This window comes from Populus trichocarpa, chromosome 1 (assembly GCF_000002775.5).
Source record: "Populus trichocarpa isolate Nisqually-1 chromosome 1, P.trichocarpa_v4.1, whole genome shotgun sequence".
Classification (NCBI taxonomy): domain Eukaryota; kingdom Viridiplantae; phylum Streptophyta; class Magnoliopsida; order Malpighiales; family Salicaceae; genus Populus; species Populus trichocarpa.
The window spans coordinates 8,263,456-8,281,725 of NC_037285.2; the positions used below are offsets into that span (position 1 = coordinate 8,263,456).

Here is an 18,270-nt window from a genome sequence, read left to right on the forward strand (position 1 = left end):
TTATAAGAAATTAAAATTAATTTATTTTTTTAGGATTAAATTGCAAAAAAAAATTAAGAATAAAATTAAAAAAATATAAAATTTTACTTAATTTATTTAGAGCAATATAGGAGAGGATAAACAGTGGTATCTCGGGTTATACTAGTTACTGAAAAAAGTTTCTTAGAGCCTGTGTGGTTGTGATTGCTTTTTAAAAGGTTTTTCACTCGGAAATATATCAAAATAATATTTTTTATTTTTTAAAATTATTTTTGATATTAGTGCATCAAAATGATTTAAAAATATCAAAAAAAATATTAATTTAAAATAAAAATTAAATTATTTTTTTTAAAACACAAAAACAAAATTAGTCTTATATACATATACTTTGAAGAGACATGTCAAATAAAGGGTGGTCTAACTTGGCCACCAGACACCGGTTACTTTTCAACCAAATTAAAACCCTTAAACGAATAATAAGAAGCATCGTTGAAAGAAAGAAAAGTTTCTAGAGAACAACCTTGCTTGCCACTCATGTTTGACCAGAAAACAAAACCTTGCTTGCCCTTATATAATTAGCACAATCACCCTCACAACTCCCTACCCTACTCCTTACAATCCATCTCTGGCGCCACCTCCACAACCACCACAAGCCCACCATCACCTCCTCAATTTTGGGATTCGAAGTTTCTTCTTAAAGGCATAGAAGAGATTACAAAATACAAGAGCAATGGCTACCTTCACAACCACAACTGTTATGTCCTCTCAAAGCAACAACCTTAGTCTCCACAAACTCAAGATTAACCCAAAAACACAATCAAACATAGTCACAATTAACGTTGGTGGGCGAATTTTTCAAACAACAGATCAAACCCTAGCTCAAGCAGGTCCGAAATCCCTCCTGTCCCAACTCTCCGAGCTGAATCAACTCGTTCCCCATTTCATCGACCGAGACCCTGATTTATTCTCTATTCTCTTATCCCTCTTGAGAACCGGAAATCTCCCCTCAAAGGCCAAGTCTTACGATCTCAAAGACTTGATTGAAGAGTCAAAGTTTTACAAGATTGAGTCTTTATTAGTCAATTCTCTCTCGAACCCGTCTCAATTTGATCCTTTTAACCTCCAAAAAACCGTAATTTTACCCTTGAATAGCCGGGACACGGCGTCAGCGATTACCGCTACACCGCACGGTTCCTTGCATGTGTCTCATGGTAGCAAGATCACATCTTTTGATTGGTCATTGCAGAACAAGTCAACAGCTTTAACCCAATTCACTGCAATTGATTCCATGTTAGCGATTTCCCCAAACTTGGTTGCTGTTGGGGCCACTGATTTCTCGGGGTTGCAAATTCTTGATCTAGAGAAAAAGGGATTAGTTTTAGAGACATTGAATTGGGAAAATGTGACTAAATCAGGGTCAACAGTACAAGCAATTGGGTCATCTAATGATTTGTTGTTTACGAGTTTCGAATCAAGTAGGCGGAACTCGAATTCAATATTGGTTTATGATTTAAAGACTTTATCGCCAGTTACTGAGATTGGTCATTATGAAATATTTGGTGCTGATTTGGATTCTGCTATACCGGCCACGAAATTGAAGTGGGTAGAGAGTTATAATGTGGTAATGGCATCGGGGTCTCATAGTGGACCGTCGGGTGTGTTAGGGAATGTGAAGTTTTGGGATATAAGGAGTGGATGTGTGGTTTGGGAGTTCAAGGAAAAGGTTGATTGCTTTTCAGATATTACTGTTTCAGATAATTTGTCATCAATATTTAAAGTTGGAGTGAATTCTGGGGAGGTATTTTATGCAGATTTGAGGAAGCTAGGGAGTGAGGGTATTGATTCGTGGGTTTGTTTAGGTGATGAGAGGAAGGTGGGGAATGTGAGGAAAGAGGGGGTTGGGTGTAAGATTGAGGCTCATGGGAATCAAGTGTTCTGTAGTAGAGGTGGTGATATTGAGCTTTGGTCTGAGGTGGTGATGGATTCGTCAAAGAAGAGAGAAGAGGGATTGCCGGAAAGGGTGTTTAGGAAGAATTTGATGGGTAGAGTGAAGGATATGGCAGGGCCAAGGGTAACTAATTTGGCTTTTGGAGGGGACAGAATGTTCGTGACGTGGAAGGATCAGCAGTCTGTTGAGGTTTGGCAAAGTTCTGTAATGGGATCTTGATTTAAAAAGGGGGCTAGTTTGGCATTTCTGGATTAATTGTAAGACTGCACATTACTTTTTGAAAGTTGGCAGTATCTTATTTATTTTTTTGTATATTAGGGGTTTGTTGTTGTTTTAGAGCTTAGTTTGTTTGATAGTTGATATATTTGTAAATGGCCTTGTATTTTATCAAGTCTATAAATGTTTATTAATGATCAGTTCAATGAGATTGGTACGAGGAAATCAATTTGTTGTTTTCTGCTTTAATTAATATGCATATGATTACCAATGAGAATATGTTTACCTGAGTTCCTTAGTTTTGAACTGCAACACAAAATTCAAATCTAGGAGTTTGAATGTCTGTTTTTACCGTATCAGAATCTGAAGTGATCATGATTTCTGCTCTATTTTCAAAATTGACTCTGGGATTTCATCAATGATCAATGTAAAATTGCATTATCTAGCAGTGTTTCAATTTCATGAGTCAACATCACTTTAGACGGATTCTTTCTGACTTTACTCCTTTCAATGCTATCAAGAGCAAAATATTCGACCTTTTATCTCCAAATGGTTTTATAAACCAATAGTTTGATTTATCTATTTTTTCTTATCCATGCATCTTTGATTTCTGTTTGTAGTTCTAAGCATTGCTGGTGTTATGGTATTACTTCTTAATGCATGACTCACTACTACTAGTCTAAAAGCCCTTTGATGCATTTATATGGAAAGAGAAGAGTTGACATGATTGCATGAACTCTAAAGGACACACCGTTTAACAGTAAGAGCACAACAAAATTGGCAACATAAGCTAGAGTTGGGATGATGTTAAACTATTGGAATAAGTTTTATTATTTCAGGACTAGGTTGTTGTTACCATTTTTCAGGAATAGGTTGTTGTTCTACTGGAAAAAAAAGGGGGGACTAGGTTGTCATATTATAGCATGACTTTGCTTTATTTCAAGTGTGGATTTAACTAAATATTGGTTCAATGTCTTCATTTTCTTTTGGAAGAACTATTTTTTTGGTCACCTTGCTCTAGTCCCGAGTTGATTACTGGAAGACCTTAATTGTGGTTACCTTCTACACCCCCTCTTCTAGTATGTTTTGCTTTTTTACATTCAATGCTTTGAATTTTAAATCTGAATGGGAGAAAATATGTGGAAAAACAGAAAGATTCACAGGTTTGATGGCACCAGTTTTGAAATCTTTTGGTTTGAGTCACTGGGTCATCAGTTAGTGCTTGGATGATTCGTCATTTTGCTTTCAAAATTGTGAATGATGTTTTTTCTAGTTTTGTTTATTGATGATAGTCTTAGATAAGGCATGACGCATCTTTAAAAATAACCAATTTTGAAGCATATGCATCATGTTTTCTCTTACCAATCCCATTCATTTATATTTACACAAAGAATCATGTATTTGTTTTTCTTAGTATGGCCACCTGAGAACAGCATTTATCATGTCTTCTTTACCTTACGTACTGATTTCCTCCTTGGCCTCTCTCTTTTTATTCATTTAGAAGAATATGCATCATGTTTTCTCTTACCAGCTCCGTTCATGCAGCAATTGATGTCTGATGAAATGTCCTCATAAAGAATTATAAATCTTTTTGTCTAATAACTCTGGAGTAAAATATTTACCATGTCTTCTTTAGCGTCAGTACTGATTTTCTCTTTGGCCTCTCTCTTTTACACTCTTCATTCTTGAATGAAGTCTTACTAGCTTTATATTTTTCTTCTTGGCGTTCTCTCCTTTATGGTATTCCTCTAATGACCTAAATTTATCTACTATCTTGCCTTTCTCTGTTTTGCAGTCTGCAAATTAGCTGTATATAAATCCGAACTGGGCTTACAGGCATTGGAAGTGTAGAAAGTACATTCCAAACCTTTTAACATCTTTCATCCAATGATTTAATTTGCTTGCTTATCTCACTTTGTTACATTTTGGGTTTCTATGGAGCCAGACAGAAGTCCTTCTCTTCAATCAAGTTGACATGGTAATTGTAACCTTACATATATTTATGCTATATTGCCAAATTGCTCCAAAGAGATAGCTCAGTGGGAACCTGCAGTAGCTTTAAAGCTCCCTGTTAAGAGGTCGGAAGCTAAAACCATTCGCATCTGGGAAGCCGGGAGGATGATAATCAGTGAATAAGTGTGATTTTATCATCAAAGCATGAATAAATAGGTAGATCTGTGGATAAAAAAAATGTATGCGTGTGAAGTAACCCTGTTATGGTGACTATTTGAGTATTTTCCAGGAGCTGTTGCTCGAGTACATGCTATCTATTTGTGTTGGTGATGTTACGAGGATCAAAATTGTTCATGCAAGGATCAGGGACGTAGAGTCTTTAAGGCAGTATTTCTGAATTGGAGATTATCGCAACTTTACTGCTTTGCTTACTATTTCCAGATACTTTGAGTTAATAGAATGTTCAATTATGTAAAACTGGTCGCACCTCCGTAGGTAACATACACAAACGTCTTACAGTTTTTGGTCATAGGAGGTCTCTGTAGCACCTTTCCTGCTTCCTTTTTATGATAGGAAATGTTCTTGGCACCACATCAAGAGTCTCAAATTCTGACTGATAAGGATATCGAATTTTCCTCACTTCATAAGATCAACTAGGCTCTGCAGCCCCCTAATGTCACACACCTCAAACGAGACCTAAAAGTCTAACGATTGGGAAGGAATGAAAGCCAGGACTATCTGGCATAAGACTCGGATCGAGGATCTAATCTGTCTGTGGCTCCAATGCACCATTTCTATCCATTCCCAAGCGATCACCAGCTTGGGTGGCTTGTTATTTCAAGCATAGATACATATAAGTGAAGTTTTTCCCTCTTTTTCTGAATTGTGATAAGCTCTAACATGGATTGAATTAAATTAAAGAATTTTTAATTTCTCACCAGCCAAATTTGTTTGAGAAAACACGCGAGTTTAAAAACTGTAACAATTAGAGGAATATTAAAATGGGAACTGTTTCCAAAAATCAAATGCAACCTTATTTATTGGCGTGGGGATTATATCCTATCGAGCTCTTTCATTTTCTTCGTTGCAGCTACCGATACTTCGATTGCTTGTGAATGAATCCAAATTCTATACCAGCAAGGAAAATATCTATGCGCTTGGAACACGTATTTCCTTTTCATGCAAAAGTACTAGATTTTCTGTCATCCATTTTCATCATGGCATGTCACGTCACGCTAAATGTTATTCTGGAGATTCTTTGCTTGCTTTAAAATGTCTAACCCCTAGGAATGTCAACATTAACAAGATATATTTATGTTTCTTCATCCAACCAAATCAAAACCTCGTAAATTTTATTGGAACAAAAGTACGCCGCACTGCAAAACAAGCTAGATAGCTTAGGGTTAGGAATGATCTCTACTTCAAACATAAATATAATGGAGATGCAGTATCTTTGTGTATTAATTGTGTGTATCTGTGAGAGAGAGACGACCATATCGGAAGGTAAATCAAGATATAGCAGATAGTTGTCACTTGGAACACCAGCAACACCATGGCCAAAGAATTCTTATTAAAACCTGCAAACTATGCCATGCCAACCATGTCTAAATGCTTTCTTTGGTTTTGCACTCCTATCAAGCACAATATCACATCAATGACCAAAAAAACAGGGCAAATAAAAGAATTCCTTGAGAATTTTAAAATAAAGCCTTAACTTTTTCAACACCCCCTTGAAATTTGTTATTGTTTCACAGCTATCCTGTTTCATATGTTTTTTCTTCATAGCAGTATAATTCTTTGGGAGTTTTAAAATAATGCCATAACTTTCTCTACCCTTGAAATTTGTAATTGTTTCACAATTATCCTCCATAGATTTAATATCTCAATTAAAATAAATATTAGGTTTTTTTTTTCAGAAAGGAAAGTGTTTTTTTATAGTAAGAAAATGGTAATTTCATTATACTAAATAAAGTATAAATACATCACTATTACATAATTAGTTTCATACTACCTTCAAAGAAAATATAATTTATTGTTTGTGTCATAACCTGTTTTTGACTTCTAATTCTAAATACATTTTCAAAATATAAATTTTTTTCAAGAATATGCTTGCAATGAAGTTCAATTAGTTTTCGTCTATTTTGTATTTTCATCTACTTTTGTAAATAATAAAAGAGAAAGTAAAAGAATTTAGGGAGTGAAATGAGAGAAAAGAAAGAAAAAGGAACTAAAGTGATTAAGGACCAAACAATATATAATGGGAGATCATGAAAAAAAAGAAAATAAAAATAATAGGAGAATCAAGCAAAATTAAAATAAAAAATCTAAAGAGATTCTAGTTTAATAATGAAATAATATAAAGATATATTATTTTTCTAGTTTAGTTTTTTCATCTTTTAAGAGTTTTAAATCAAACTTATAGTTATCCATGTTGTGAGAGGAATTGGAGTATTTTTTAAGGTATCCACTCCAAGAAGAGAAATAAATTGGAGTATCAATAACTTAATCACCTTCTTTATGTCCACTATAATTTGAGATTAAAAGAAAAATATTTTATGTTATTTAATTCTTTAAATATTATATTATGTTATTAAGTTGTATCATCGATACTTATATTGTGCTTATCTTGAATTTGACTATGTAGAAATTATTGAAAAAGATGAAATTATGATCTAATAAATTTTGAGGCATTTTGTGACATTGAAAATTAGGTTGTAAAAGATGATCCATTAACCTTAACAACTGAAGAAGTAGATATCTTTCGATGTGATCTATCAATGATAACTATTAAAGATAATTTCTTTGATGATAATGAATGATTGATGCTTTACTTATTGGTTTGTTTTAAATAAACTGTTATGTAACATGTAATAATTATACATTGATTATGTTTTAATTATATATTTGATAAATTTCAATGGGATTGATGATGACTATAATGATGAAACTACAAATAAGCATGATGATGTTTTGATAGACGTTGATAGGGTCGACTCAATCACATCATACTTGATTCAAACTTTGCTTATTTGGACATAAAAGAACTCAATTTATCCATTGTATCGAAGTGAAGGTGTTGATGATGATGTATTTATGTGTGAGGCATTGCTTTTCGACGTGCTTTTGCATCAAACTTGAACTAAAATGTTGTGGGATCTTGAGGTTTTTGGTAATAAAGTTGTTGTTTGTGTTGAAGTGTTTGTTAAAATGTGGGATTTTAAATCGTAATCAATTAACTGCTTTGCTCTTTGGACTTGGAGCTTACTTGGTTTGTGAAAATATTTTGAAATATTTGTTAATTAATTGTTTTTATTAGGATGTTGTTCTATTTTTTTCATATTCTTTTGTAGACTTTTTAGTAACATGGATAAGTAGAAGAGATTTGTATTAATTATCTTTTGAACATGAGAGGATTATAGAGTGAAAAGTTGGAGATGGGAGGCAAGAGTATGGATAAGAGCAAGAGAAAATGGCAGTCACATTCTCATTGCCAATCTTGCTTTTGAGTGAAATGGATTCCTCCATTATTTGTCGTCTGAAGAGTTTGAATCTCCGTGCTTGACTTTTCTTGCCATCGAAGTCAGCAGGATATGCAGCAAGCTGGGCGTCGATTTTTCAAGTGCGAATATCATCCATATAAACAAAGGATTAATTTACGAGGCTAATTACAACAGCATTTCGTGGAAAGTGCTGTGATATTACGAGGTTCGGAGAAAGGCCACACGAGCTGCCTTTCAACTTCGAGCGTGATTTCTACTGTAATTGTGGTTATTTTTTAAAATATTTTTTATTTTAAAATATATTAAAATAAAAATTATTTTTCATATTAACATATCAAAATAATCTGAAAATATTAAAAATATATTAATTTAAAATAAAATAAAAAATAAAAAAATTTAAATTTTTTAAAAATATTTTTTAAACCCAACAAGTAACCAGCCTTCATTATCTACCATTAATCGACAAGCAGATGCAGAGTGTCGCTTTACCGAAAGCCATCATACTTGCACGGGACAGAGAGAGGTAATGCTCTGAAACTTTATGGTGTTTCAAAGTTCGGTAAAGAAGCCTCGCCTCGCCTAGCTACGCACCTAAAAGATCAGAGAAAAGTACTAAAAGCTCGGCATAAAATGGCACCTGGCCAAGGATATTCCTTTTCCTTTATTTTTTTAATTTTTGATATCCCTGACTCTGAGCATATAAAAAATGCGGTCATTTTACTTAATTAGGGGGTGCTGTTTTAGCTTGTACCTCAGACCGATAAATATTAAAGAAACCTATGTTGATATTATATCGAAACCTAAAACCTAAAAGAGGTTTTGCACGGTAAATTTATCATTTTACCTCTGCGGCACAAAAACAACTTGCTTTGGTAGGTGAGTAATTCGGTAAATTTATCATCTCATGTTTTCATATCACGGTAAAATTATTAAATTTTCTTTAAAAGTTATTTTCATTTAATTACTTTAAGGACCATTTTTTGTTTTTTATATTTTTAAAAAAAATTAGAATGATAAAATTGCCTTTAAAATCAAATCTCCTAAGCTTTGTGTATATGGATATTTTTGTTATTTTTTATTTTATAACATTTTATATTTGATCTTTAATGTTTTGATTTCTAGATTTGATTCCTAATTCTTTTATTAAATTTTAATTTTTTTTTAATTTTATTATTGGCTTGATTTTTAATTTTTTCAAGTTTGATCTTTATTCTCTTGATTTTTATTTTTTATTTGAGTTTTTTTATGAATTTGATTTTTTTTTAATTTTAATCTTTAATTTAAAGTTTGATGATATTTAAAGTTAAGTTTTCAATATTTTGAATTTTTAGGGATGGAAAATCATTTTTTTTCATATTTTTTATGATATTAAGTGATGGATTTTTTAAAATATATTGACAGCACTTGTAATTTAAATAACTTTTTTTAAATCACATGTTCTTACATTACAAAAAATTCAGCGCAGTAAAGCGCGGGACACCTGTATAGATTGATACCGATTGAAAGGGAGGAATTGCGCGTGGAATATTATTTGCCTTATCCATTCCTTCACTTCACATGCATTGCATCTGCCTTATAATTTTGTTGGAGAAAACTTGAATTGATGTGATGTGACAACATGGGAAAATAGTGCATGCAATAGTAAATAAGATGGTGATCTTATTAGAGCCAGCGAGGAAATTAAAATAATATTAATTAATTAATACGGGAAGCAACTGTAAAGAAAATCTTGGTTTATGTAATTACTTGTCAATGGGAACGAGTTTGGTCACTGAAAAATATGTGGCAACTTGGTCATGTCATCAAATTAAAGTAAACTCACAGCAAATATAAGGAATGTAATTTAATGGATAAAGTTTTAGATTTATTTTTTAAAGGTTATTAATTTAAATTTTATAAGTTTTATGCAATTAAAAATTTATATGATCGGTAACTTTAGAATTTTTAAAATTAGTCAGGTACGTGTAAATAAATCCAAATACCTATATTAATAATAATAAAAAAAAAATTAAACTCATAGCCATGTGATTAAACATTTCTTTATTTCACTCGAATTTTTATTACATCCCGTGGAAACAGGCAAGAACAAAACACACAGACTCGTTTTTTGTTCTTTTAGTAGGAAAAAGAAAAAGGAAAAGGAAAAAGATACACACAGCCATACATAATACACGGACCTCAATTCACCAGATTTTCAAGGCAGCACATAATATTTATTATAAATCAAGTCGTCAGCTATGTTCTTAGCTTCTTACTTACTCCGCACGCTGTTCTTCAACCATCTCCAAGGGGAAATGAGGAGACCCCCGAGGGCAAAAGATAACCCTATAGTTGGTCCCGCCAGGGCATGTAAATGTGCTCGAAGGGTCATCCTGGGGATAGCTGTAAGAAGTAGGGCACCTATCCTTAAAAAACCTTGAGAAATAGGTAGGGCCACAGCTCCCCTGCCCATTAGTGCAGCAATATTCGTTAGTTTTAAACACAGTGCATGGGTTATTACACCCACCAGGAGCCCTCAATTCATTAGGACATTGCCCATTAATATCTGCTGTGCAGAGAAGCGCCTGACACTTCCCTGAGCCACCGCTTGATGTTGGACTAAATTCCATAGGGATATTAAATCCATCAACAAGGGATATATCATAAAAATCTAAGTTACCAAACTGATTTAACGCATATTCTGCTAGAGTGTTGGGAGGGACACCCCAGCCCTTGCACTCTAGGCCACCGGTGCAATCCCCAGTTTGGCAACGACCCCTACCACTACCATCAAAGTTACAATTTGTCCTGCCCCAAATACGAGCCATGGACGTGCCAGCAGGCACATTAAGATACCAAGTCTGGCCACGGTCTAGACGGCGCCCACCGCCAGGTGAGGCTGCGGCCCACACAGTGTAAGGGCAATTGTTTCGGATTTCGAAGGTGGCTGCATTAGTAGAGATGATGAGAAGGCTAAAGAGGAGGGAGGAGGTGAGAAATTTGGTTAAGTGGCTCATAGTTGATTACTGGATACTAGCTTATGTCAATCTGTGATTTGATTCATGGTGTCATTTATGGTCTTTATATAGGGTAGGGGCGGCTTTTGGATTCCTATACATTATGGCAAGTGCACTGTATTAAATTTAGAAATAGAGGCGGCTGCGTGCCTGCCTGCCTTCCTAGCTATATATATTTTATTGATAAAAAGAAAAGGAAAAAAAAAAACCAAAAGTTAGTTTGGTGGTTGAAAAAATATGTCTGTTGCTTTGATTTTTTTTTTATATATATCTAAAGTATAAAACTAATATTAAAACAAATTTAGTAAATGAATGAGTGTTTGTTAATGTGTTAATAACTATTTTTAAAGTATTTTTTTATTTATAAATACATCAAAATAATATATATTTTTATTTTTTAAAAAATTATTTTTAATATCAGTGCATTAAAACCATTTAAAAATATAAAATACTAATTTTAAACAAAATAAAATTTAAATTTTACTTAATCTCCATTTTGAGAAGCAAAGGGCTAAATTTATCTGAATGCAATAAACCAACGTGCAGGTATATTCTTAAAATAATTCTAAAAAAGATTTTAATATCATAAATATGCAAGTTGAATGGATAATATTTCTTGTATAAAAAAGAAAAGCTAGGAATCATTAGGGCAGCGTGCCTTGTAAAACCAATCATGTTCAATATGGAGATTTCAGACAAGTTGCCTCTTCTTAATCAACTGTTAACCCAAATACGTTGTATCGATAGAACGTGGTTGGTGTCATCATGTAGACTTTTCTCATGTGAATACGTGTCTTAAAATGTGTCCTACACGCTAGTTCTTCAACTATCTTGTTTGTTTTTTTTTTTAAAAAAGTATTTTTAAAATTTATTATATTTTTTATTTGTTTTAAATTATTTTTTTATTTTTAAATTATTTTTATTTTTTAATGATAAAAATAATTTTTTAAAAATAAAAAATATTTTAAAAATAACTGTTATTATAATACCAAAATAAATATAAAAAAAGTTTATGAAATATATCAATAAATATAAATTTTCACTAATGATAAGTGGTCCGTCCCTGTTTGTTTTTGCGTTTCAAAAGTACTTTTGAAAAAAATTAATTTTTTAATTTTTTTCTTTGATTCAAATTAATATTTTTTGGTATTTTCTAATCATTTTGATGTGCTGATATCAAAAATAATTTTTAAAAAATATAAAAATATTATTTTGATGCATTTCCGAGTAAAAAATATTTTAAAAAGTAACTGCAACCATACTTTCAAACAGATAAAATATTATTTTTTCTACTTAAAATTATGGGACAAATGAAGATTTAAAAGAAAAGAAGAAGAAGAAGAAAAGCTTAGAATTGAAGAAAGGAGCCGAAGAAAAGAAAGAATGGAAGTGAAGAGAGGAAAAATGAGGTTGAAAAAACCAAAAGTCTGCAACTTTTTTTTTTTCAAGATAATTACAAAAACAAATTATATATTTTGACTCGTTTATTGTTTTCAATATAAAATTTATGAAATTATTGTTGGATTCAGTGGTCAACGAAAATATATTTTTATTTTTATATTTAATGAATATAAATCCGCACTATTTTCTTATAAACTTATTTTATCTCTTCCATATATAATAATATCTCTCTGCATTGTCTATCTCTCTCTCTAAACATACAAAACAATAATATTTTTGTTGTGATTATGAGTGTTTTTTAAATATTTTTTTGTATTAAAATGTATGTCAATGATGTTTTTTTATTTTTTAAAAATTATTTTTAATATCAACACATCAAAAAGATCCAAAACATACAAATCATATTAAATTTTAATAAAAAAAATTAATTTTTTTAAGAACACAGCCGCAGCCACGTTCCCAAACATTCCCAATACTTTGTATAAATATGGGGAGCTGAAAACTTCTTGCCAGTGTTATTTTATTCAATTTTTTTGAAATCATAAAAACCCCGTGTTTTGATAAATTAGGCTGCGTTTGTTATGCGATCGTTTTTATGTTTGCGGTGCAATAAATACAGTAAGATATTTAATAACAAACTAAATTGTATTTTATATTATAGGATCTCTTAAAAAATTAAGTTGGAAATGTAGTTTTTATAAAATAGTTTTTATATATTTTTTTAATTAAATTTTGTAAAATCCTGTTTATTTTTATGTTTCAAAAGCGTTTTTGAAAAAAATTAAAAACATTTTATTTTATTTTTACTTCAAATTAATATTTTTTTAAGTTTTCAAATTATTTTGATGCGCTAATATCAAAAATTATTTTTTAAAAATAAAAAAATATTTTAATGTATTTATAAGTAAAAAACACTTTGAAAAGCAACCGAAACCACACTTTCAAATACAATTACCAAATATTTTATATATATTTTTTACTATACATAAATTTTAACCATAATTTTTATCAAACAATATCTAAATTTAACTAATCACACCTATCTATATTTTTTTAAAATTTATTTATTTTTTAAAATATAATCACCGAAAACTACCTCAAAAACAAGGATAAACTCTGAAGATTACTACGGATGAGCAGCTATGATGAGCTTCGCAGGGAGCTTGCTATGATGAGCTGCTATGATGAGCTTGCTATAATGAGCAGCTATGATGAGCTGCTATGATGAGCAGCTATGATGAGCTGCTATGATGAGCTTGCTATGATGAGCAGCTATGATGAGCTTCGCAGGGAGCTTGCTATGATGAGCAGCTATGATCAGCTTGCTATATTTTATTCAATTTTTATTCACTAGATACTTTCAAGTTGAGCAGCTATGATGAGCTTCGCAGGGAGCTTGCCCGCTTGTTTCTCCTAGAAGGGTATATTCTTCTTTTGACTTGTATCTTGCCAGGGAAATTTGTTTCCTCGGCATTTCATAAATTGCCACAGCTTGCTCTGAGAGGCAGTGATTGTTTACTTTTATGATGATTACGAAGCAAATTCAACAAGTTTCGGCATTCTTACCCATGGGTTCAATTGGGGGATGCTTTGATATAAACCTATCTTTCATAACTAAGCGGCATTGTAGCAAGCAGAGAAGATAGCTTTGGTAAAGGAAGGAAGGCTATGGATAAAGCACTAGTAGTAGATCTAATAACTATGTCCCTTGTAACAGATTGCTTTCTTCTTGTTCTTTGCCATAACGCCCATTCTGGGATGTGTTGGAAAAGGAATTCCACACCTAAACCTAGTCCCATTCCAAGACTACACTTTCTTTTCCTGGTCTGGATCAATCACTTTTGTTTTGAATCCCCTGCCTACTAGGATACCTGGCTTGCCCCCAGTTGCTATGTTTCTCCAAGGTTTAATCTCAACTTTTCTGGCCTTTTCAATTAGAACTTGTGAAGAAAAAAGAAGAAGCTATTTTAATTCCTTGACCTTTGCGAATAGAACAAGGAATAGTTGAAACGGTGAAAATTGATTTTGGATATACTATTATGAATCCTTTGGTTCTTTTTTTCCTGAAACTGTAGAAAAAAAGAACACCAATGATGCCCCTAATTGTTCGATGAAATGTCTAAAAGGAATTTGTGTTGATGAAATCATAGATGATATTATTGTAATTATAAATTATAGATGGCAATTTTATTATTTTGATAAATATAATGATAAGTTTATAAATAATTAGATTTTTTTGCTGATTATTTTAGGATATCAAGTGTTAACGTTTATATAAATTTCAGAAAGATAATCGTTATTTCTCAGGCCTTAGATGGATATTAGTCACTCTTTCGTTGTTGTATTTTCATTCACTTATGACGCTCATACCCTGTTTGTCAAAATGCCTCAACCAATTGGACTTTTATAACTATTAAGAAACCAAAACTAAAACGTTTACGACTTATTTGAAGGTCAAGTTTATTTTCATCATTCTGATTTTGATTTTGTTGCTGTCTACTTAAAATGCAGCTTGAAGGAAAGGGCTTCTCTCTCTTCGAAGGCTCTGACAGTATTTGCTTAAGATGTCACCTGTGTGTGACGTTATCGATTGTTCAAATATTAATCCCTGCTTGGTTCAACTCTAGCAAAGACGCCATCATCAGTATCACCGCGGTTGCTCTTTCTTGTTGGGGAGTCATTACCCTTTAAGAAGTTATCGGTTGGTTCTATCTCGGCTTTTTGTCAACGTAGTGTGTCGTATTGACAGGGACAAACATGCACCTCTCACACTTGCAAATCTTGGATTTAATACCAAGTTTGGAACAACTACCAAAAATAAAAGAAATAAACCTGAGAATCTGAAAGTGAATTATCCGAATGAAGCACCGAAAAGTAGAACGAAGGCGGTTGGAAGCAACAAAACTAGAGTCGGGACTCGGCTCCATTTGCTGCAAAGTCATTTTCTGAGCTTGGCCTTCCTTCGCCGTTGATAGATAGGTTAGAGATAGGACGATTTAATGTTCCAACTAATGTTCAATCTGCAGCAATCCCGACTATTCTCATGAACCATGATGTTGTCATACATTCATATACTGGGTTAGGGAAGACACATGCATATGTACTTCCTATACTGTCTGAAGTTGGACCTCTGAAGAATAAATCTTCAAGTGGCGATAAAGAAAGTCGGAAAAATACAGACATAGAAGCAGTGATTGTGGCGGCGTCTAGAGAGCTAGGTATGCAAATAGTGAGAGGGGTTTAGAAGCTGTTAGGACCTGATAACATGAGAGTGGTTCAGCAACTTGTACTGGTCAAGACAGAAAGAAGCTTTAAAGAAAAACAAGCCATTGATTGTTGTGGGTACACCTGGCAGGATTGCAGAGATTAGTGCAGCTGGTAAACTTCATACCCGTGGTTGTCGTTTTTTGGTCTTAGATGAAATTGATGAGCTTCTTTCATTTAACTTCCTGGAACTGTTAATCTGTCAAGGCCTATTTCTAATTCAAGCTCAGACTCAAATCTCCAGCCTTGGCCAACGGTACAGAGCCTTCCTCCAGCATCCAAACGCTATTATTACACCGCAAGGTTGGTACTCTGAGAAGATGTGTTCATGCACTGGATGCGCAGTATGTGATAGCCTTCATGAACCATACAAGGCAGCTAAAAGATGTTGTCTTCAAACTAGAGGCTCGTGGGATGAATGCTGCAGAGCTCCATGGAGATCTTGGCAAGCTTGGTAGGTCGACAATTTTAAAGAAATTTAAAGGTGGCCAGGAGAGAGTTCTCATAACGAATGAACTTGCAGCAAGGGGTCCGGATGTTCCAGAGTGTGATCTTGTTGTCAATCTTGACCTGCCTACGGACTCAATTCATTATGCACATCAAGCTGGCAGGACTGGCCGGCTTGGTAGGAAGGGCACTGTGGTGACAATTTGCGAGGAGCCAGGAATGTTTGTTGTGAAGAAACTGCAGAAGCAGCTGGAGTCTATATTCCTGCATGCGAGTTTACAAAGGGCAAGCTTGTTGTCACTGAAGAAGGGAAGAAACATGCGGAGGCCTTGAGGTGATGGACAGATTATTATATCTTTTGGTTTTGCTTATTTCCATCAAGATAACGGGTATGTTTTATGGCATAGTCAATCCCTGCTGTTTTCTTAAGCAGCTTTTTGCAGCTAGATTATGTTGAATTTGAAGTTTATTATGAGATATTCAGTTTTTAGAGCTTGAAGTAATAATAACCACTTATAAAGCCTATGATTATGACCTTCATGTAAAATAGCTAAAAATCAACTCATTTATCAATCCAGTAGCAACAACCTACACAACCTAGCACCCAATCATGTTTAACCTGGAAAACAAGAGGAAGGAAAATGATTGTATTTCATATGATTGAAGAAGCAGCAGAGCATGATTTTACACCGGGCATGCCCATAAAGGGGATTCCTTTTCTTTTACATGCTAAATCGGAGATGATTTGTTGTGGTTCAGAAAGAAAGCTAGGATTTTAAGCAGGAACGAGATGCGTCACCAGATGATTCTCTTGCATAGCCTGTAGCCTGATAACAGAGTGCATATCACAATGACAAGGAAAGTCACAAACGACACGACTGTGGAAATGATGACCGCCTTCAAGATCGATGCAGTTTTATCAATCTGTTGGATGGCCAGTATTGCTACCGAACTAGAAGAGATCAGAAGATAGCCTGCCACCTTTAAATGCTTACAAAAAGATTAGTCATCGAGGAACTGTATTTTCGTGATAGAGACTAAAGGCCAAAAACATTGAGAGAGGAATTAGAAGGATTGTTTTAAGCTTCTATGAAACTGCACTTACTTGATCAAGAATGAAGCTCATGTAGTCCGAGAACATGTCTGAGATGAGGATGCCTCTTTGTGCAATGTCACAAATACCTTTGAAGAGTTGGAAAGCAGAATAAACGAACACCAAAACAGATGCAATGAAGCAGTACCTACACAAGGAAGTAGAGTGATCAGATTATTATTTGTTGACACATAATTCGTGATATGAAAATAAAATACCATAGGAATGAGAAAGCCTTTCACATCGAAGTCATGGATTTATTTCTTGCTTTTGATTTGTAGGTTGCTGAATTTTTTTTCTTTTTAGAGCTCCTCATTAGTGAAAATATGGAAACTAAAATTTCAGAACTTTTGGTATAGGGCTACACTTACAGCAATTCTGAGTAGTCAGCGAAGCTAGAAGGACGTGGGCTATCCTTCTTGGATGATGAAGCAGCCAGGGAAAGTGCAGAGACGAAGGAGAACACAAGTGCCAAGAATCGAAGGATGAGATTGGAAAGGTAAATGGGAGGTCTAGTGCTCAATCGTGCAGGGGCATCTGAGAAAGAGAATGGTGAAGGTGTTGGGAATGGTTGTTGCGATTGAGAATTGGCTGATACAGGCGACACACCAGCCATGGGTCTGCAAGCAACAACAAACATCTCTCCTTCCTGCTTCATTTTTTTAGTTTGCTGTCCAAGTCCAACTGCTCCTTCCTTTAAAGAAATGGTTCCTCAAACTGCTTCCAGTGGTTTTTTTAATTTCTTTTAGGAGGGGGTGGGGGAAGGCTTTAAAATCAACTTTGTTTTTGAGCTTGGTTTTTACAACACTCTGCATCTTCTGTGTGTTTTTGTTATATTATCCATGGAGTTTCCAGGAAGGATTAGGTATTGATGGAAAAGTTAAAAACGGACTTTAGAGTTGACCATTAAAAATAAAAAATAAAAGAGCTAGCAATGTACTGCAGCCTGTGGAATAAAATACAGTGGATTTGTATAATGTTTTTTTTTGGGTTTTTTTTCTTCTGGTTTTATGCTTTTTTAGAATTTTATATTGAGATTAATAATTTATTTTGATTTTTTTATAAGGTTATTATGGTTTTAATTTTTTTTTTATAATATTGAGTGATGCTTATCTTCGTGAAAAAAATTCAATTTTATTATTTGTAAGAGATTGAAAATGAGAGTGTTAAAATTAAAACAAAAAAAATGGCGCTTCTTTTCTTTTTAAGAAAATTGTGGTGTAACTCTAGTCCATTTTCTTTTTTAGGCTTTGTTTATTGATTTTTTTAAAATATTTTTAATTGTGTCTTTCAATATTGTGTTTAGTGATATTTTTAAAAAAATCTGATCCTTTAATTTGGAAATTAAATGGTTTAGTCTATTTTTTTTATTTACATTTTAATCTCTAAGTTTGAAAAGAAAAAAAGAACCTTGTTAGAAAACAATAAAGAAGAGAGAAAGATTTCAGTTGGTTGGATTCCAATGACAAAAAT

At 33.2% G+C, this 18,270-nt stretch overlaps 3 protein-coding genes and 1 pseudogene across 3 annotated transcripts; 2 read left to right on the forward strand and 2 right to left on the reverse strand.

Annotated features, from left to right (window-relative positions):
* Positions 1–569: 569 nt before the first annotated feature.
* On the forward strand, positions 570–2,368 carry LOC7472760 (BTB/POZ domain-containing protein At5g41330). The gene has a single exon (XM_002297992.4). It carries the CDS (start codon positions 710–712, stop codon positions 2,144–2,146), a length of 1,437 nt encoding a protein of 478 aa, XP_002298028.2. The 5' UTR covers positions 570–709; the 3' UTR covers positions 2,147–2,368.
* Positions 2,369–9,621: 7,253 nt separating this feature from the next.
* Positions 9,622–10,723, reverse strand: LOC7472761 (osmotin-like protein OSM34). Its single transcript, XM_002299485.4, has one exon. It carries the CDS (start codon positions 10,590–10,592, stop codon positions 9,852–9,854), a length of 741 nt encoding a protein of 246 aa, XP_002299521.3. The 5' UTR covers positions 10,593–10,723; the 3' UTR covers positions 9,622–9,851.
* A 2,504-nt stretch (positions 10,724–13,227) lies between these two features.
* On the forward strand, positions 13,228–17,655 carry LOC112325906 (DEAD-box ATP-dependent RNA helicase 47, mitochondrial-like; annotated as a pseudogene).
* On the reverse strand, positions 16,337–17,455 carry LOC7472762 (CASP-like protein 4A4). The gene is made up of 3 exons (XM_002299486.4): positions 17,169–17,455; positions 16,810–16,945; positions 16,337–16,685 (listed from the first exon to the last, which is right to left on the reverse strand). The coding sequence occupies exons 1-3, from the start codon at positions 17,453–17,455 to the stop codon at positions 16,500–16,502; spliced, it is 609 nt and encodes a 202-aa protein (XP_002299522.2). The 3' UTR covers positions 16,337–16,499.
* Positions 17,656–18,270: the final 615 nt, after the last annotated feature.